Genomic DNA, 22,336 nt, shown 5'->3' with positions numbered 1-22,336 from the left:
TTCCCATTGTACTCTGGTTTTCTCTACTTTTGACACCTGTCTTATCTATAAAGTGATCCAGGATCTTGTTAGGAGATCAACTTATAACAAAATAAATCAAGTCTTGGTATGGAAACCCTACCTCCAAAACACAGGCGTTTGACTCTATATATACACAAACACATCTATTAGTACTATTACATATTGATGTGGATGTGGCACAGTGGTAGAAGGCGCAGGTATGTTTGGCTAGGCGATTGGGTGCCGTAGATCGTGAGTTCGAGGCCCGGATAGGGCACGAGTCAATAAATTGTCATGCTTTGTTAAATTTTGTTTCTTTAATATTTACTATTACATACATAATACTTTAGTCGCACAGGTATATATGGAGAGGTGTCCGGATCGTTTATCTATAGAGTCAAACGCCTGTGCCCCGAATAAAAACATTCCATTTTTATGGCACGAAAATAGTGCGGTAACGATTATGTTGACATGCATAAGATGACAATGCTTTTTATCGTCATCTTTATCACATATATGCATATTATCCTCGGTCTCGTCCTGAGTGAAGAATGTATTACGTCTTGAAACTAAGTATATCTAGAATGTTAGCACTCGGGGTTTTGTATACGTACATTTTATACAGTATTTAAATATTGACTGCACATAAATGTTTAAAGCACACATCGTGAAAAGCAGTACACACAAAATTAACGATCGAAATATTGCATACCAGAGATCTACATGTATATATGCAGAGCACTGTCATTTATAATCTATAGACCGCATGGGACACTGGAAATAAAGTCAACCTTTTTTCTTCTATTTTTCACAGCTGCTTGGTAAATAAATAGTTGCATAAATCACGTGTAAAATAAAGAAAAAATTACATTGAAGATTATTAGAATTAAAACAGTAAGAAGTAATGCAATTATAGCTAAAATATAATTATTTAGATCCAGAGGCTTATAAACACGCGCATAAAACATCGTATATTGGATTTATTTTACAGTTATTGAAATATATTCGTTATAGTCATGGTCAAGGTCATTTCCGCAAAATTGAAAGGCTCTAAACCTAAACGGATTTGAAAATGGATTATTTAATAATTAAAGGATTGTTAGATTGCATTTATTGGAGATATAAATGCAATCCGAGTGGCAGATAAATAGAATAGCGCCCGTTAACTTTCAATGTTTTTCAATAGCTTTGCAGTTTACTTTCAATTATTCAGACATTTTAAAGATTTTTTATAAGTTTCATAACCAAACTGGTTCATTCAACTACAATGTCAATTTTCCCGCGCGGACTAACATGGACTAACATGGTATCAGTGGTATAAGTAAACAAGACTCACATCCATTTAAGTAGATATTACTACACCACGTCTAGGCTGCGTTTATTGGCTCATAATGCAGATCACGATTATCATTAGAGTAATCGAAGTCGCAATGGCAAAATGTAAATATTAAAATATAAACGGTGTGGAGTTGCAAACTTTATTAGCTTATCGTTAATACTACACTTATCACCACCTTCTGAACAATTAACTTGTCACCTTTTGTTGTTTGTGTGTATCTTGTACGTTATTAAAATACAAATGTTATCGTCCATGAAATTAGATAACATTGCATATATATATTTCCTTGTCGGAGATCTATTGACATATCCCGATGACTGTAGGGAAATTCACCCGACAGATTTTCTAGGGTAGAACGAGATCCCTCCAAACATTTTTTTCGAGTCCTGTCAGAGATCTTTCTCAAAAAATTTCCGATTATAATCGGATGATATACATGTATCTCCCAATAGGTTGCTTGAAATCTGAACTGCAAAATACCTTATGTTTCTCTCCTGAGAAAGATCAAAGTGTTGTCAGAAATCTTCTGACAGATTTCGTAGGATAATCCGGAGATTTATCCTGAAAAATTTCCAGAAACTTTTGGAGATATCTCTCAATAAATTTCCGGATTTTATCGATGATCTCTGAGACAGCTTTCCGATAATTGTCGATCTTTAATATAGACCTTTAAATGTAAATGGATTGCTTGAAATATCAACCACTAAATCTTGTGTTTTACGAGATCTCCCAAGATATATTTCTTGGAGTTGTTAGATAGCTACATGTATATACATGTCTAAAATTTTCAGGAACAGGAGATATCTCTCAACTAATTTTCGTATGTTGTCGGTGATCTCTTGAGACAGTTTTCCGATGATTGTCGGATATCTTTTAACTTTAGACTTTTAAATGGAATGCTTGAAATATCAACCACTAAACTTTGTATTTTATGAGATTTCTTGGTGTTGTTAGATATCTTTATACATATATAAGCTAGCATCCTACATATTTCCGAATCTTTTCATATGTTGCTATTAACCTTAAATTATGTCTATAATGGACATCAAAGGGAAATAGCAAAATATCCTTTATAGACAGGCGTCCTTTATAAGAGGTAAATTACATATGTATGCAGTGAATGGTACCAAATGGTGTCGAAGTTGTCCTTTATTAACAAGCGGTCTTTATACAGAAGTCAAATATGTAGTTAAGTGCACCAAATGGTGTCGATGAGTTTGTCCTCTATGAACAATTGTCCTTTATATAGAGGTGTAATTTATACAGAGGTCAAATATATTGGTAAATTGCACCAAATGGGGTCGATGAGTTTGTCCTTTTTAGACAGGTGTCCTATGTACAGAAGTCAATTATGTTGGTAAATTGCACCTAATAGGGTCGATGAGTTTGTCCTTTATAGACAGGTGTCCTTTATACAGAGGTGTCATTTATACAGAGGTCAAATAAATTGATAAATTGCACCAAATAGGGTCGATGAGTCTGTCCTTTATGAACAATTGTCCTTTATATAGAGGTCAATTCTATTGATAAATTGCCCCAAATGGGATCCTTCATAGGCACGTGTCCTTACTATGAAGGTGTCCTTACTCTATACATACAAGCACACACATGTGAATCTTTGTAACTTTCTGTATTGTTACCGTCATACAAACAAACATATATGCTGAATGTACAATTACTACAAGGTGTAGGTATGACGTCACACAAACACACAATACACACACATACCCGTTACAAAGACCGGTGTAAATAGCTAATGTCATACCAAATTAATTTCTTATTTTCATTCCCATAGCAACATTCTTTGGGTTTATTTCGCTTTTGTATTTTCCTGATATGTATGGCAAAGGTTTCTGCATAAACTTACAGTAGACTGCCTTAATACCAATTTTCTCCGCTAGGCTGCGTTCATCAATACTACTGTTGTCTCGTTCAACCAGACTCTTATTGCCTGCGCATACTACAACAGATGTATCAAGCGTCTGGTTGAACAAGATAACTTTAATATTTTCGGAGCGAAGGCAAGCGGAGAGAATGAAAACTACGGTAGATAATATATCAAGTCTTAATTTTACAGTGAATTATTTTTACACGAGTTATCGTGACTGGTTCAACGAGCGAAACGCGCGAAGCTTTCCCGCGTTCATTGCTTTCATCAGAAACATATAAACATAGAGATTGGCAACCCCGCCATTTTTACGATCGGCAGATGTACCTTTGTATGTGCTAAGGGGTTTTTAGATAAACGCTTTAATAGTTAAATACAGCAGAATAACTTTGATATGTTATAAAAGTTCAGTCGTTTTCAGATGGTGCTAATACTTTGGATAGAACAAATAATATTTTAACTTATATATTAATAAAACAAAATGCACTTCCGGTTTTAAATGTATGATTTTCGAAAAACCAGGCAAAATTGCAGATTTTTATGCTTTCAAAAATCATATTAAATAATATCAATCGGAAAAACTAGTAACATCAAACCATGATTTAATGTTTAAACTTTGTGTTGATGCAAAAATATCATGTTTAAAAGAATACACTTTAAAGTATTTAGCCAAGGGAAAATGCCTATAAACCGGAGGTCCCGCTGCCTGTCAACAAAGACAAAGAAGGAGTTTCCAATCTCTATGTATACATGTTTCTGCTTTCACGAGGAAATTTTTCTATGGTAAATTTCCATATTTTCATTGTTTAAATTGTATCTCTTTCCATGTCGATTAATTTGTCACCATTACTGCACCAACAACTTTGTGCTTACACCAGACGAGTAATTTCATACACTAAAATAATGATTCCTATACACATTAGATATGTAAGTTATCTCCCCTTTTCCACTACACAGCGTTTCGTCTTTCATAGCAACACTTTTTTCTCTTCTATTATTTTGTAAAAAGGAATGAAGAAAGAAAGAAAAACAAAAATTAATTTGGTGTGGCCTAGCCATACACGTATGCGGGGTGAGAGAGAGAGGATAACCTTAGGTCGAATACAACGCCGAGCTGAAATACCCGGATGGACCCAATAGGAAGCGGAAACGGCTATACTAGTAATAGATACGTATACGGTGATTGTGAATACGTGAGGTATATAAATATTATAGATTTACGTTGTGTTCTGAATAACAGTTATAAAAGATGGTGTCCCTGTCTTGTACCTTAAAACGCTGTGAAAGCACCCGGTACAAAGATCATGTTGAATTTCTTATACAAGTGCAAAATGATCAACAGTTGCTTATCGAATAATAATAATATATATATTTGGTCTCCGAGTGAAAAATCAGTTTAAATTTTACAGTGTAGGTAAATATGTAATTCCAATTCATGCACTTCTTTGAGATGAGAACAAAACTAGTCTATGTATTACCATATACGCTTACAAGTGCCAATCGTGTCTTTCTGTTCTAAAATGCTTACTCTATAAATTCCTGAAACATTACAGTCACACACCCTGCTCTGACCCTCTGCCACTTAAAAGTCCCACTCGTTCAAGCTCACATTCGTGGAAGACGAATTTGATAGTTCTTTACTGGCCCTGTGGGTTTCGGCCGAAGCACGTGCTTGAGCGCGTGTTTCCGACTAGACACTCACGTCCCATGCGCGAAGACACGGTTGTTGCATCTCCTGAAAAGTTCAAAAGAGAGTTAGGTGGAGAGAATCTCCATTTTACAAGCTCAATGCCGTGTAACCTCCGTCATCTAGCTAGCTATATGGTAGTAGCAAATTTCATCAAACACTCGTTACCTTAGAGAACTTCTGCGAATCAGAAGAGTCTGGAGTTCCAAGTTTGTCCGAATCGTCATCCGCCTGAGATTTCTTGTCCTCAAGACTTAACTCTCTTATAACTTTCAGTGGCTTCTCAAACGTCAGCTTGTACGGTGGCACCGGATCCGGTCGCTTTGGCGGAGGGATTTCAAACGGTCTCCGCACATATTCAAACTCCCGGCCGTTGTCTCTTTCAACAACCTTCTCCGACCTCTCAAGGCCCCTCTCCCGACTGGAGGGATGGTCCACCTTGTTGGCTCGGTCCACGTGGTCCCCAGATTCCGCTTTGTCGGCAATGCGGACCGTTGGATATACCGGACTTGTGAGGGACTCCGATCGAGCTGACTCGCCTTCTTTCGTAAAAACTTCATCCGGGCTCTCTGTTACTATTTTTGGAATAATCTTGAAGCGCAGGTCCCTGGTTTCTGATTTTACGGAGCTATCATTAATCTTGTCACGATCAAGAACCGGAAGGTCGTCATCTTGTGTCGCGTGCTTGATGACGCGGGAATAAATATCTTTGGAATACATCGGTACATCGTAGTGGTTGTCGTTCGGCTCGGCCTCCGAAGGACCGATCGGTCGGGACTCAATACTTATCCGCTGATCTCGCCATCGTAAACTTTCTAAGACGCCAGTTGTTATAATTTCTATGGCACAGCTCTGTTTGTCACCCTCGTCGCCTTTCAAAACATTAATGACAGGGCAGCCTAAATCACCGAAAATCTCGCCCAAATCCGATATAAGGAGAACTGCATGAATATGATTGTCCCGTTTGCGTTTCAGGATAATTGGAGCTTCTCCAGTTGTCATCTTCATCGTTGTTCTCACTTCAAAATCTGCTATGAATTCGTCTTCAGTTACAACTAGCGTGACCTTGGTCACGTGATAAGGGTCAACTGTGATGTCACTATCGACTTGCCACGTGAACATTTCGTCCAGTGTTTCGCCTCGACACTTTGTTACTCTAAGATGACCGTCAGCACTAGCCGTTACTCCGCAGTGACCATATCTCTCGGGAATTTTCAGTTTAAAATTTGCTTTCCCTTTTATGTTAAAGCCTCTCTGGAAAGTCACATTGGTGAGGGCTTTGGTTTGTCGTTGTGTTTTAAGATTGTAAATCTGATCTTTTCCCGTATTATTTTTGTAATCTGTGGAAAATAACTCGACTTGTTTACGTTCCCGGAAACCGTCCCCTACTGTATGGCGGTTGTGCCTGGGTGCAAATCTGACCGTTTGATGTTCAAATTCATAAAAGTTCCACGGAACCTCGATATCGTAACATGACCTGCGCAGTAAAGGCCCCTGGTACCATCTGGCATCACGCTTTAATTCCCGCCATGCATAATCTTGAATTGTTTTTTCAAGATCAACAATTGGTCCCGAGTCACGTGACTGTTCACCACAAGAACACAACATTTTGTTCAGATATATGAAAGTCTTAACTCAAATATTAATCAATGGTGATGAAAAAAGCGGAAAGATTGCTTGAGACAGTTTTAAACGTTACATCCATAAAAAAGAGAGTTCCGTCTAACATTAGTTTACATGGTAAAGTGACATAGCAAGTGACTTTCGATTGGAGAGTATGCCACTTCCGGGTCACTGTGCTTCCGGCTTAATGTACCATCCGCAGCTCACAGAATAATGATCTACACAGTTTTGTCACTGGGAATAATGTAGCACATATAAGATTTCCATCAATGTAATAAAGTACAAGCAAATTTCGTCGTAACACGGCTTGATAGTGTGTTTACCGATATACGACACAGACTTAATTCTCGAGCCACCGCACGTGCCCTGCTGGTACAATTCCCTGGGGTAGGGCATGTAATGACTCAATCATTTAGAATTGGAACATATAGATTACTCGTGCCTGTCTGTCATCACTTAAGCACTGAGGGAGCTGTTTTTGGCTAATATTGATCAGACGTAGCTTGAAAGAGTAGCTAGAAAACCAACACGAATGGTTGTAACGAACCAGCGTATCCACCCTAATGCTTTCCTCAATATCTCCACCAACTATAAGTACAGAGAACACCGGCCTAGTCCATACAGCCAATTTCGCTCATTGTCATCGCCCACATATATAGCTAGCACGGATTCCTTTAAATGATTAAACACGTAAAACGTCACCACAGTATTTAGTTCTGCAATACACCAGCTTTACTCATTCATTTGATTTAGCTTATAATTCTCAAGCACTTCCACAATAGCGTAGGTTCAAGAAATAAAATTAACTCTTATTTGGCAAACATTTATCAAAAAAAGTTTGCATCGAAATGATAATTGTTTAAATTAACAGCCTCTAAATTAACAGCCTCTTTTTAATACGCGAGTAGACGTTTTTAGTTAATATTTGGTGATGATATCATCAAAAAAGGCAGTTTCAGTCCATTTGACCTTGACCTTTGAATTAACGCCCCGAAGGAGTTCACACACGTGCCTGTTTAACTGGTCTTGCCCCGTGTCTTGCAGTAGACACGCCCCTAACAACTGATGATCTCAATCCGTCATCCTTTAACAAATACCATTAAAAATGCAGTTTGTTACTGTGAAGGTGCATAGGGATCGACGATCGATTGATGTCGGTAACACACGTTCGCACTGTCATTCATACAATCTGGTAGCGAGTTGGCGAGACTGGCACGTAAACATAGCACACAGCGCCACCTCAGAACGTGGTACCGAAACAGTCACGTGATCCCAAAGGCGTGGAGGACAACCTTCAAACACTGCACTTAACAGTCACCTTACCCAACACGCCTTGTCAAATATTTATGAAAATTGCGTTTTACATGAAGCTGGTAATGGACAACCAAGCAATACGAAGGGATATGTAGTGTTAGCTTCTGTCGCAGTATTGAATCTACACACCACGTTAATACTCACGCGCAAGTCTCGTGGGACGTTTGATATCCGGAACGATTTCACGTGCTCTTTACACATGCGCGCAATCTCTTGGATGTTGAAATTTACAGTTGATCCATGAATGCCGCATTTGTGAGGTTCTCAGCAGAAATAAAAAGGATTTGACGTTCCCTGTCGGATGTTCTTATTCTGACATTATTTACTTGGTGTAGATTGTAAAACAAATGTTATCCATAAGTCAGGAGGTCAAATACTTCAATATCGGTATTACGCATAAATTGCAACATCACTTCACAATATGTTTTTTAAATCACGAATAAACATGATGCTGTGCAGGTGTCCTTTCCTCAATTGGCACGTGGGTTCTCATGAACTAGATAGAATGACCAGCAGAAATCAACTCAACCGAATTAAATCCAAGGCGACAACAGCGACCTCTAGAGGTATGATAATTACATCCCAAAATTAATGCAACGTGACCACTTATTTCGACACAGATGATTAGTCAATTCTCAATTTATCACAATTAATTCCCAGGCTTATTGAATCAGAATTTCTCATTAGACGTGAAACAATTAGACTTCCCTATGGAGGACTGAAGACTCGGTACGAGCTCACAACGCACAGTTCCATGTGTGACGGCCTATGTTAGTAGAATATTTCCAAGTCATTGGTCACATCTGTGGTATAACGTCTTCTTGTATATGTTCCATTCAGCGTATAGTATCGTTAGTTTCCGAGACGTGATGGCCAATTCTGGAGAAGACGGACTGTAAGTAAAACTAGATATCGATACAACTCTTTCCGTTGTCATGGGAACGCACAAGTCGTCATGGTGCGCTCGTAATACAAATCAGTCGCTCCAAATTCTTGTTTTGGTATCTGAAAGTATACAATAAAAATGCTATAGTAACGAAGGGGAATTACACACCAGAAACAAGATAATATTATTGGCTATTTAAATGGTTCCAAGGGAGACCACGTGGGATTAGTTTGTCAGAAGGTGGTCTGTTAAAAGGCGGCGAGGGTTGGTTGTTAATGCTATTGTATATATACTGTTTGGTTTGCTAATATTGACTTGATGTGTTTTGTACAATGATGACATATTAATAGATGTGTAAGTTACAATAATTATTTACAAGATGTAATCTTAATGTATTTAGATACAATGTTGATGTGTTAGATACAATGTTGATATGTTAGATACAATGTTGATGTGTCAGATGTGTTGATGTATTATACTACTAAAAATATACTGATGTGTTATTATGATATTTAATATAAACAAGATGTAATTTTAATGTATTTAGATACAATGTTGATGTGTTAGATACAATGTTGATATGTTAGATACAATGTTGATGTGTCAGGTACAATGTTGATGTATTAGATGCAATGATGACGTATTAAGATACAATGTTGATGTGTTAGATACAATGTTGATGTGTTAGATACAATGTTTATGTGTAAAGATACAATGTTGATGTGTCAGGTACAATGTTGATGTGTTAGATACAATGTTGATGTGTTAGATACAATGTTGATGTGTAAAGATACAAAGTTGATGTGTAAAGATACAATGTTGATGTGTCAGGTACAATGTTGATGTGTTAGATACATTGTTGATGTGTTAGATACAATGTTGATGTGTAAAGATACAATATTGATGTGTTAGATACAATGTTGATGTGTAAAGATACAATGTTGATGTGTCAGGTACAATGTTGATGTGTTAGATACATTGTTGATGTGTTAGATACAATGTTGATGTGTTAGATACAATGTTGATGTGTTAGATACAATGTTGATGTGTAAAGATACAATGTTGATGTGTCAGGTACAATGTTGATGTGTTAGATACATTGTTGATGTGTTAGATACAATGGCGATGTGTAAAGATACAATGTTGATGTGTAAAGATACAATGTTGATGTGTTAGATACAATGTTGATGTGTCAGGTACAATGTTGATGTGTTAGATACAATGTTGATGTGTAAAGATACAATATTGATGTGTTAGATACATTGTTGATGTGTAAAGATACAATGTTGATGTGTTAGATACATTGTTGATGTGTAAAGATACAATGTTGATGTGTTAGATACAATGTTGATGTGTAAAGATACAATGTTGATGTGTAAAGATACAATATTGATGTGTAAAGATACAATGTTGATGTGTAAGGTACAATGTTGATGTGTTAGATACATTGTTGATGTGTTAGATACAATATTGATGTGTTAGATACAATGTTGATGTGTAAGGTACAATGTTGATGTGTTAGATACAACGTTGATGTGTTAGATACAATGTTGATGTGTTAGGTACAATGTTGATGTGCTAGGTACAATGTTGACTTGTTAGATACAATGTTGACATGTTAAATACAATGTTGATGTGTTAGGTATAATATTGATGTGTTAGGTACAATGTTGATTCGTTAGATACAATGTTGATGTGTTAGATACAAAGTTGATGTGTTATGTACAATGTTGATGTGTTAGATACAATTTTGACTTGTTAGATATAATGTTGATGTTTTAGATACAATGTTGTTGTGTTAGATACAATGTTGACATGTTAAATACAATGGCGATGTGCTAGGTACAAGGTTGATGTGTTAGATACAATGTTGATGTGTAAAGATACAATGTTGATGTGTTAGATGCAATGTTGACTTGTTAGATACAATGTCGATGTGTAAGGTACAATGTTGACTTGTTAGATACAATGTTGATGTGTTAGGTACAATGTTGATGTGTTAGGTACAATGTTGATGTGTTATGTACAATGTTGCTGTGTTAGATACAATGTGGATGTGTTCGATACAATGTCGATGTGTTAGATACAATATTGATGTATTAGATACAATATTTATGTGTTAGGTACATCGTTGATGTGTTAGATACATCGTTGATGTGTTAGATACAATGTTGACGTGTTAGATACAATGTTGACGTGTTAGTTACAATGTTGACGTGTTAGTTACAATGTTGACGTGTTAGATACAATGTTGACGTGTTAGATACAAAGTTGATGTGTTATGTACAATGTTGATGTGTTAGATACAATGATGACTTGTTAGATATAATGTTGATGTTTTAGATACAATGTTGATGTGTTAGATACAATGTTGACATGTTAAATACAATGGCGATGTGCTAGGTACAAGGTTGATGTGTTAGATACAATGTTGATGTGTCAGATACAATGTTGATGTGTTAGATGCAATGTTGACTTGTTAGATACAATGTCGATGTGTAAGGTACAATGTTGACTTGTTAGATACAATGTTGATGTGTTAGGTACAATGTTGATGTGTTAGGTACAATGTTGATGTGTTATGTACAATGTTGCTGTGTTAGATACAATGTTGATGTGTTCTATACAATGTCGATGTGTTAGATACAATATTGATGTATTAGATACAATATTTATGTGTTAGGTACATCGTTGATGTGTTAAATACATCGTTGATGTGTTAGATACAATGTTGACGTGTTAGATACAATGTTGACGTGTTAGTTACAATGTTGACGTGTTAGTTACAATGTTGACGTGTTAGATACAATGTTGACGTGTTAGATACAATGTTGACGTGTTAAGATACAATGTTGATATATGGGCGGTTACCTTTACGTCACTTCCGGTAGAAGCCGGTATATATCGGTCAGCTTCGGTAGAAGCGATCTTATTTTGGCCGATGTTCGTTTACATTTACAAGATTAAAAGAATAGTTTAGAAGTTACGTCGCGCATGTCTACTCGATTACGACCCAATCACTAGTCCGACTAGACTCATTTTGCACGTGCGTGACTTTTCACTTTTGATCAGTTGTTGTCTGCTCGCATGTGTAATCAAATGAGATGGAACAGCCTAACTAAAGTCAATAGGTTAGGCTCCTAGTCGGATCTTCTGTCGAAAAGTGCTTGTGGTAACGTTTTCATCACAATAAAATAACTAAAAATTACACGGCAAAGATATTATCTGTTATCATAATTTATTATCAAAGTGTCAAAACCGAGTTATTTTCAGTCTACTGTAGAAAAAGAAACATACAATACTATAGTTGTACATGTATTTGGATGTTGCATCCCGACTGATAAGGAAATAGGACCGACAATATATGGTGTCGGAGTTCTTCTAGGCCTAGTGCTGGTACCAAATTTGGATCTCTTGATTTGATAGTTGTTTTGTCTAGCTTTCTGTTTGAAAATCGATATTTGGAAGTCATGATAATCCCTTCCTATTAAAGATCATGTACACTTATAAATATCTCAAGAGGCAAGTTATGAAAAAAACCCAAAAAAAACCAACAACAACAAAAAACAACTTTACCAATCGTGTCTACAATTGATTCATTTCATCGTTGATCTTCAAGAAGCAATAGTTTCTTTGATGATTAATAAAATTCAATCAAAATCATGGAGCGTAGTCTATCGCGGTCGTTTCTGGTTGATATCGCTCGACTTTTGTGTAACCCCTACGATCCCACAACATCCCGTACCAATGTTACGCCACAGACTTTTCTCTGCCTCCCTTCGCTGCTAGCCACATTATCGATCTGTGCGTCACTGAAACGCTTTCCATCTCCGGGTCATTGAAACGTTTGCGTCGTTCGCGAGTACGGTGATGTATGTTTGTTTTCATTTTGTGATATCTGTTAAATGATTATGATTTATATGTTATATAAATTGTATTTCCCATCAATAACAAAAATAATTGATCAATATCAGCATACTCATTAAATGGCTTTTCAGGACTAAGCAATACCTCGACTAGTCCGCTAAACCTGCCTATATTATTAGGCTTTTTTAATTTTTTTTTGCCTAATATATAGTCTATATATTAGGCAAAAAAAAAAAAAATTGAAAAAGCCTAATAATATAGGCAGGTTTAGCGGACTATACCTCGACCAGCAAGCTTGATTACATCACATTGTTCCTTCATCAAACTATATATTAAAGATGCTCCATCGCCAACAGAGAAAAAACAATTCTCATCATTTGAGCAATAATTGGTGGGATTTAATCCTGTAAATATATGTCTTATTAACACAAAAATATAAGATCTTTTTATTTTGCTTTTGGTGCATGCGCAATCAGTACTTCAATCCATTTACGAAATAGTGCCACAGATTTTTTTTTTCGGGATACAATTAATAATTTTTGATATTTTCATCTCGAAGTAAAATGGAAAGTTCAATTTTTCAATGGTGGTAATGGTGTAAAGTAAATAACTTTTGTAACTGAAGAAAAAAACCCAAATCGTCTGCTCCTATTTTTGAGGAAAAATACCATTTGCCAGCAGTGGATGATCTTTAAGGAAAAATACCATTTGCCAGCAGTGGATGATCTTTAAGGAAAAATACCATTTGCCAGCAGTGGATGATCTTTAAATGAATTATCTGTTATATTGAAGATCTGTATTCCGAAGATCTTTATTATCATGGATGTGCTTTGTAATGTAATGAAGATCTCTATTTAGATAAATATTTATATATAATATCTGAGGATCTCAATATTGCAATAATGTTTTGTGTTTAAATGAAAAGACACATCTGGAACCCTATGTGGGGCATTTGCCAGGAACTGAACGCTGGTCGGTGTTTTTTTCTCCGGGTACTCCGGTTTTTCTCCACCAACAAAATTAGCACGTCCTTTAATGACCATGGATGTTAATAGGATATTAAACTAATAAAACCAAAACCAAACCAAGTATTATAAGGAAGACTTGTATTATCATGAATATCTGCACTTTAAAAGGGATATGACGATCTATGAAAAATGAAGAGAAAAAAAGTATTTTTGTTTCAGCAGGAACTGTCAACATATGATGGACTTTAGTATTGGTCACAGTCTCTAAGAAGTAGGCATTCTGGAAGTAAACTTGGCTCTCTGCCAACATCTATAACTGCTGCTCAATTTTCTTTTACTTTAGCGTTAGTGGTATAAACGTAGAGTCATATTTGTTCAATTTCCTCAATTGCGGTTCTGAATTATCTAAAGCTGTGTGTCTGTGTGTATAAAGTATTATTAATATTCTGGCTCACCTATAGAAAACTATAGAAATCGATCCTGAAACTCTAAATAAACAATCTCTTACTCATTGCTACAAAATGGTTTAACTTTATCTTGATACTTTAAGCAAGTGTAAAAATTAAAAAAAAAAAGAAAAAAAAGAAAAAAGAAGATGAATTCAAAGATGCTCCACCGCCGAGAGAGCAAGTGTAAAAATTAAAAAAAAAAAGAAAAAAAAGAAAAAAGAAGATGAATTCAAAGATGCTCCACCGCCGAGAGAGCATAAATGATACTCATCATTTGAACAGTAATTGGTGTTTAATCATGTATATATATGCCTAATTAACACAAAAAATAATATGAAATAATTTATTTCGACTTTGGTGCATGCACAATCTGTACTTCATTCCAAATAGGATATAGTGCCACAGAATTTTTTCGGGATGCAATTAATAATTTTTCATATTTTTAACTTAAAGTAAAATTAGAAGCTTAAACTTTTCAATGGTGGTAATGGTGAAAGTAAGTAACTTTTGTAACTGAAGAAAAATGCAAAATCGTCTGCTCCTGTTTTTGATAGTGAAAAATTACCATTTGTCAGCGGTGGCGCATCTTTAAACTTCAATAGCAACTGCTTTGAACACATTACAAAAAGTGTGATAAAATAGCTAGTGTCGGAGTTAAACACAAGGGTAGAAGACTATAGCGGTACCTGAAACATGCATATTGCCATTTCCTGACCATTGTTGTGCATGCGACATCACCCAAATTAAAAAAAACACCAACAACCTGGATATGAATATTAGTTATTGATCATATATATTTGGGTCCACCAGATTGTTATTTTACAGACAATTTTATAGTTTTCAGGGGACTAGATAAAAACATCGGTAAATATCAAACTCTTAATAAGAGGGATCATTTTCTATCTTTATCTCATAAACCTCAAAAATGAACTATGGCAAATTTGGTAGGTCCAAGCGTTATTAAATTGCTCAAGTAATGGGTAAGTTCCCTGCGAATAAAATGAACAACAACAAAAAACAACAAATAGGCAAGCAAGCAAACAGACAAAATAACAAACAAACAAACAAAAAACACCATCTCCCCCAAAAATTCCCCCTTCCCCAAAAATAGAAATGCTTCTATTTCATCGCGTCCACCAATGGGACATGTTTCCATGGTAAAGGCTTCTAATGATTGTTGAAAGCTTCACTCCTTAGTTCGTAATGTGTAGGCGGTCATATGTACAAACAGGATCTCTGATCCACGAGCAGTGTCGTAAAATATCTCTTCCAGAACAATACCCATTCATAGCTAATAGTTAAATGAAAGATATGAAAATTGCTGCTCGTAATCTAGCAAATAAAAGCTGATACATCATAGATATCGCGCTTAAAGTTAGTCGAAGATAATTCAAAATATAGGCTCAAAGCTAATACACAGTTGGTCTAACGTCTACAGCTATCAAACCTAATACACAGTTGGTCTAACGTCTACAGCTATCAAACCTAATACACAGTTGGTCTAACGTCTACAGCTATCAAACCTAACACACAGTTGGTCTAACGTCTACAGCTATCAAACCTAACACACAGTTGGTCTAACGTCTACAGCTATCAAACCTAACACACAGTTGGTCTAACGTCTACAGCTATCAAACCTAACACACAGTTGGTCTAACGTCTACAGCTATCAAACGTAACATACAGTTGGTCTAACGTCTACAGCTATCAAACCTAACACACAGTTGGTCTAACGTCTACAGCTATCAAACCTAACACACAGTTGGTCTAACGTCTACAGCTATCAAACCTAACACACACAGTTGGTCTAACGTCTACAGCTATCAAACCTAACACACAGTTGGTCTAACGTCTACAGCTATCAAACCTAAACACACAGTTGGTCTAACGTCTACAGCTATCAAACCTAACACACAGTTGGTCTAACGTCTACAGCTATCAAACCTAACACACAGTTGGTCTAACGTCTACAGCTATCAAACCTAACACACAGTTGGTCTAACGTCTACAGCTATCAAACCTAACACACAGTTGGTCTAACGTCTACAGCTATCAAACCTAACACACAGTTGGTCTAACGTCTACAGCTATCAAACCTAACACACAGTTGGTCTAACGTCTACAGCTATCAAACCTAACACACAGTTGGTCTAACGTCTACAGCTATCAAACCTAACACACAGTTGGTCTAACGTCTACAGCTATCAAACCTAACACACAGTTGGTCTAACGTCTACAGCTATCAAACCTAACACACAGTTGGTCTAACGTCTACAGCTATCAAACCTAACATACAGTTGGTCTAACGTCTACAGCTATCAAACCTAACACACAGTTGGTCTAACGTCTACAGCTATCAAACCTAACACACAGTTGGTCTAACGTCTACAGCTATCAAACCTAACACACAGTTGGTCTAACGTCTACAGCTATCAAACCTAACACACACAGTTGGTCTAACGTCTACAGCTATCAAACCTAACACACAGTTGGTCTAACGTCTACAGCTATCAAACCTAACACACAGTTGGTCTAACGTCTACAGCTATCAAACCTAACACACACAGTTGGTCTAACGTCTACAGCTATCAAACTAACACACAGTTGGTCTAACGTCTACAGCTATCAAACCTAACACCTACAGTTGGTCTAACGTCTACAGCTATCAAACCTAACACACAGTTGGTCTAACGTCTACAGCTATCAAACCTAACACACAGTTGGTCTAACGTCTACAGCTATCAAACCTAACACACAGTTGGTCTAACGTCTACAGCTATCAAACCTAACACACAGTTGGTCTAACGTCTACAGCTATCAAACCTAACACACAGTTGGTCTAACGTCTACAGCTATCAAACCTAACACACAGTTGGTCTAACGTCTACAGCTATCAAACCTAACACACAGTTGGTCTAACGTCTACAGCTATCAAACCTAACACACAGTTGGTCTAACGTCTACAGCTATCAAACCTAACACACAGTTAAGTTCGCACAACTAACACGTTGTCTAACACAGCTATCAAACCTAACACACAGTTGGTCTAACGTCTACAGCTATCAAACCTAACACACAGTTGGTCTAACGTCTACAGCTATCAAACCTAACACACAGTTGGTCTAACGTCTACAGCTATCAAACCTAACACACAGTTGGTCTAACGTCTACAGCTATCAAACCTAACACACAGTTGGTCTAACGTCTACAGCTATCAAACCTAACACACAGTTGGTCTAACGTCTACAGCTATCAAACCTAACACACAGTTGGTCTAACGTCTACAGCTATCAAACCTAACACACAGTTGGTCTAACGTCTACAGCTATCAAACCTAACAACACAGTTGGTCTAACGTCTACAGCTATCAAACCTAACACACAGTGTTGGTCTAACGTCTACAGCTATCAAACCTAACACACAGTTGGTCTAACGTCTACAGCTATCAAACCTAACACACAGTTGGTCTAACGTCTACAACTATCAACCTAAACACACAGTTGTTGGTCTAACGTCTACAGCTATCAAACCTAACACACAGTTGGTCTAACGTCTACAGCTATCAAACCTAACACACAGTTGGTCTAACGTCTACAGCTATCAAACCTAACACACAGTTGGTCTAACGTCTACAGCTATCAAACCTAACACACAGTTGGTCTAACGTCTACAGCTATCAAACCTAACACACAGTTGGTCTAACGTCTACAGCTATCAAACCTAACACACAGTTGGTCTAACGTCTACAGCTATCAAACCTAACACACAGTTGGTCTAACGTCTACAGCTATCAAACCTAACACACAGTTGGTCTAACGTCTACAGCTATCAAACCTAACACACAGTTGGTCTAACGTCTACAGCTATCAAACCTAACACACAGTTGGTCTAACGTCTACAGCTATCAAACCTAACACACAGTTGGTCTAACGTCTACAGCTATCAAACCTAACACACAGTTGGTCTAACGTCTACAGCTATCAAACCTAACACACAGTTGGTCTAACGTCTACAGCTATCAAACCTAACACACAGTTGGTCTAACGTCTACAGCTATCAAACCTAACACACAGTTGGTCTAACGTCTACAGCTATCAAACCTAACACACAGTTGGTCTAACGTCTACAGCTATCAAACCTAACACACAGTTGGTCTAACGTCTACAGCTATCAAACCTAACACACAGTTGGTCTAACGTCTACAGCTATCAAACCTAACACACAGTTGGTCTAACGTCTACAGCTATCAAACCTAACACACATTTGGTCTAACGTCTACAGCTATCAAACCTAACACACAGTTGGTCTAACGTCTACAGCTATCAAACCTAACACACAGTTGGTCTAACGTCTACAGCTATCAAACCTAACACACAGTTGGTCTAACGTCTACGTACAACGTTGGTTAAGTCTACAGCTATCAAACCTAACACACAGTTGGTCTAACGTCTACAGCTATCAAACCTAACACACAGTTGGTCTAACGTCTACAGCTATCAAACCTAACACACAGTTGGTCTAACGTCTACAGCTATCAAACCTAACACACAGTTGGTCTAACGTCTACAGCTATCACCTAACACACACAGTTGGTCTAACGTCTACAGCTATCAAACGTAACATACAGTTGGTCTAACGTCTACAGCTATCAAACCTAACACACAGTTGGTCTAACGTCTACAGCTATCAAACCTAACACACAGTTGGTCTAACGTCTACAACTATCAAACCTAACACACAGTTTGGTCTAACGTCTACAGCTATCAAACCTAACACACAGTTGGTCTAACGTCTACAGCTATCAAACCTAACACACAGTTGGTCTAACGTCTACAGCTATCAAACCTAACACACAGTTGGTCTAACGTCTACAGCTATCAAACCTAACACACAGTTGGTCTAACGTCTACAGCTATCAAACCTAACACACAGTTGGTCTAACGTCTACAGCTATCAAACCTAACACACAGTTGGTCTAACGTCTACAGCTATCAAAACTAACACACAGTTGGTCTAACGTCTACAGCTATCAAACCTAACACACAGTTGGTCTAACGTCTACAGCTATCAAACCTAACACACAGTTGGTCTAACGTCTACAGCTATCAAACCTAACACACAGTTGGTCTAAGTCTACAGCTATCAAACCTAACACACAGTTGGTCTAACGTCTACAGCTATCAAACCTAACACACAGTTGGTCTAACGTCTACAGCTATCAAACCTAACACACAGTTGGTCTAACGTCTACAGCTATCAAACCTAACACACAGTTGGTCTAACGTCTACAGCTATCAAACCTAACACACAGTTGGTCTAACGTCTACAGCTATCAAACCTAACACACAGTTGGTCTAACGTCTACAGCTATCAAACCTAACACACAGTTGGTCTAACGTCTACAGCTATCAAACCTAACACACAGTTGGTCTAACGTCTACAGCTATCAAACCTAACACACAGTTGGTCTAACGTCTACAGCTATCAAACCTAACACACAGTTGGTCTAACGTCTACAGCTATCAAACCTAACACACAGTTGGTCTAACGTCTACAGCTATCAAACCTAACACACAGTTGGTCTAACGTCTACAGCTATCAAACCTAACACACAGTTGGTCTACACTATCAACGTACTACAGTTCACAGCTATCAAACCTAACACACAGTTGGTCTAACGTCTACAGCTATCAAACCTAACACACAGTTGGTCTAACGTCTACAGCTATCAAACCTAACACACAGTTGGTCTAACGTCTACAGCTATCAAACCTAACACACAGTTGGTCTAACGTCTACAGCTATCAAACCTAACACACACAGTTGGTCTAACGTCTATCAATCACTACGTCTACAGCTATCAAACCTAACACACAGTTGGTCTAACGTCTACAGCTATCAAACCTAACACACAGTTGGTCTAACGTCTACAGCTATCAAACCTAACACACACAGTTGGTCTAACGTCTACAGCTATCAAACCTAACACACAGTTGGTCTAACGTCTACAGCTATCAAACCTAACACACAGTTGGTCTAACGTCTACAGCTATCAAACCTAACACACAGTTGGTCTAACGTCTACAGCTATCAAACCTAACACACAGTTGGTCTAACGTCTACAGCTATCAAACCTAACACACAGTTGGTCTAACGTCTACAGCTATCAAACCTAACACACAGTTGGTCTAACGTCTACAGCTATCAAACCTAACACACAGTTGGTCTAACGTCTACAGCTATCAAACCTAACACACAGTTGGTCTAACGTCTACAGCTATCAAACCTAACACACAGTTGGTCTAACGTCTACAGCTATCAAACGTAACACACAGTTGGTCTAACGTCTACAGCTATCAAACCTAACACACAGTTGGTCTAACGTCTACAGCTATCAAACCTAACACACAGTTGGTCTAACGTCTACAGCTATCAAACCTAACACACAGTTGGTCTAACGTCTACAGCTATCAAACCTAACACACAGTTGGTCTAACGTCTACAGCTATCAAACCTAACACACAGTTGGTCTAACGTCTACAGCTATCAAACCTAACACACAGTTGGTCTAACGTCTACAGCTATCAAACCTAACACACAGTTGGTCTAACGTCTACAGCTATCAAACCTAACACACAGTTGGTCTAACGTCTACAGCTATCAAACCTAACACACAGTTGGTCTAACGTCTACAGCTATCAAACCTAACACACACAGTTGGTCTAACGTCTACAGCTATCAAACCTAACACACAGTTGGTCTAACGTCTACAGCTATCAAACCTAACACACAGTTGGTCTAACGTCTACAGCTATCAAACCTAACACACAGTTGGTCTAACGTCTACAGCTATCAAACCTAACACACAGTTGGTCTAACGTCTACAGCTATCAAACCTAACACACAGTTGGTCTAACGTCTACAGCTATCAAACCTAACACACAGTTGGTCTAACGTCTACAGCTATCAAACCTAACACACAGTTGGTCTAACGTCTACAGCTATCAAACCTAACACACAGTTGGTCTAACGTCTACAGCTATCAAACCTAACACACAGTTGGTCTAACGTCTACAGCTATCAAACCTAACACACAGTTGGTCTAACGTCTACAGCTATCAAACCTAACACACAGTTGGTCTAACGTCTACAGCTATCAAACCTAACACACAGTTTGTCTAACGTCTACAGCTATCAAACCTAACACACAGTTGGTCTAACGTCTACAGCTATCAAACCTAACACACAGTTGGTCTAACGTCTACAGCTATCAAACCTAACACACAGTTGGTCTAACGTCTACAGCTATCAAACCTAACACACAGTTGGTCTAACGTCTACAGCTATCAAACCTAACACACAGTTGGTCTAACGTCTACAGCTATCAAACCTAACACACAGTTGGTCTAACGTCTACAGCTATCAAACCTAACACAGTTGGTCTAACGTCTACAGCTATCAAACCTAACACACAGTTGGTCTAACGTCTACAGCTATCAAACCTAATACACAGTTGGTCTAACGTCTACAGCTATCAAACCTAATACACAGTTGGTCTAACGTCTACAGCTATCAAACCTAACACACAGTTGGTCTAACGTCTACAGCTATCAAACCTAACACACAGTTGGTCTAACGTCTACAGCTATCAAACCTAACACACAGTTGGTCTAACGTCTACAGCTATCAAACCTAACACACAGTTGGTCTAACGTCTACAGCTATCAAACCTAACACACAGTTGGTCTAACGTCTACAGCTATCAAACCTAATACACAGTTGGTCTAACGTCTACAGCTATCAAACCTAACACACAGTTGGTCTAACGTCTACAGCTATCAAACCTAACACACAGTTGGTCTAACGTCTACAGCTATCAAACCTAACACACAGTTGGTCTAACGTCTACAGCTATCAAACCTAATACACAGTTGGTCTAACGTCTACAGCTATCAAAACCTAACACACAGTTGGTCTAACGTCTACAGCTACCATAACACAAACCTAACACACAGTTGGTCTAACGTCTACAGCTATCAAACCTAACACACAGTTGGTCTAACGTCTACAGCTATCAAACCTAACACACAGTTGTCTAACGTCTACAGCTATCAAACCTACACAGTTGGTCTAACGTCTACAGCTATCAAACCTAACACACAGTTGGTCTAACGTCTACAGCTATCAAACCTAATACACACACTTTGGTCTAACGTCTACAGCTATCAGTTTCCGGTGACATCAGTTATAAGCGACTCCCGAGGCCACAAAGATTGTGAGTATCAAACACCCACACAGTATTTCATACCACAACA

At 37.8% G+C, this 22,336-nt stretch overlaps 1 protein-coding gene across 1 annotated transcript; it reads right to left on the bottom strand.

Annotated features, from left to right (window-relative positions):
* Positions 1 to 2,963: 2,963 nt before the first annotated feature.
* On the bottom strand, positions 2,964 to 12,728 carry LOC138307762 (uncharacterized). The gene is made up of 2 exons (XM_069248628.1): positions 12,314 to 12,728; positions 2,964 to 8,856 (listed from the first exon to the last, which is right to left on the bottom strand). Exon 2 carries the CDS (start codon positions 6,520 to 6,522, stop codon positions 5,068 to 5,070), a length of 1,455 nt encoding a protein of 484 aa, XP_069104729.1. The 5' UTR covers positions 6,523 to 8,856; positions 12,314 to 12,728; the 3' UTR covers positions 2,964 to 5,067.
* Positions 12,729 to 22,336: the final 9,608 nt, after the last annotated feature.

This window comes from Argopecten irradians, chromosome 14 (genome assembly GCF_041381155.1).
Source record: "Argopecten irradians isolate NY chromosome 14, Ai_NY, whole genome shotgun sequence".
NCBI lineage: Eukaryota > Metazoa > Mollusca > Bivalvia > Pectinida > Pectinidae > Argopecten > Argopecten irradians.
Note: the sequence above shows the minus strand (reverse complement) of the source record. Positions and strands in the feature narration are given on the sequence as shown.

Excerpts from the sequence above, each read along its gene's own strand:
- LOC138307762 (XM_069248628.1), bottom strand. The coding sequence starts at position 6,522 with ATGTTGTGTTCTTGTGGTGAACAGTCACGTGACTCGGGACCAATTGTT.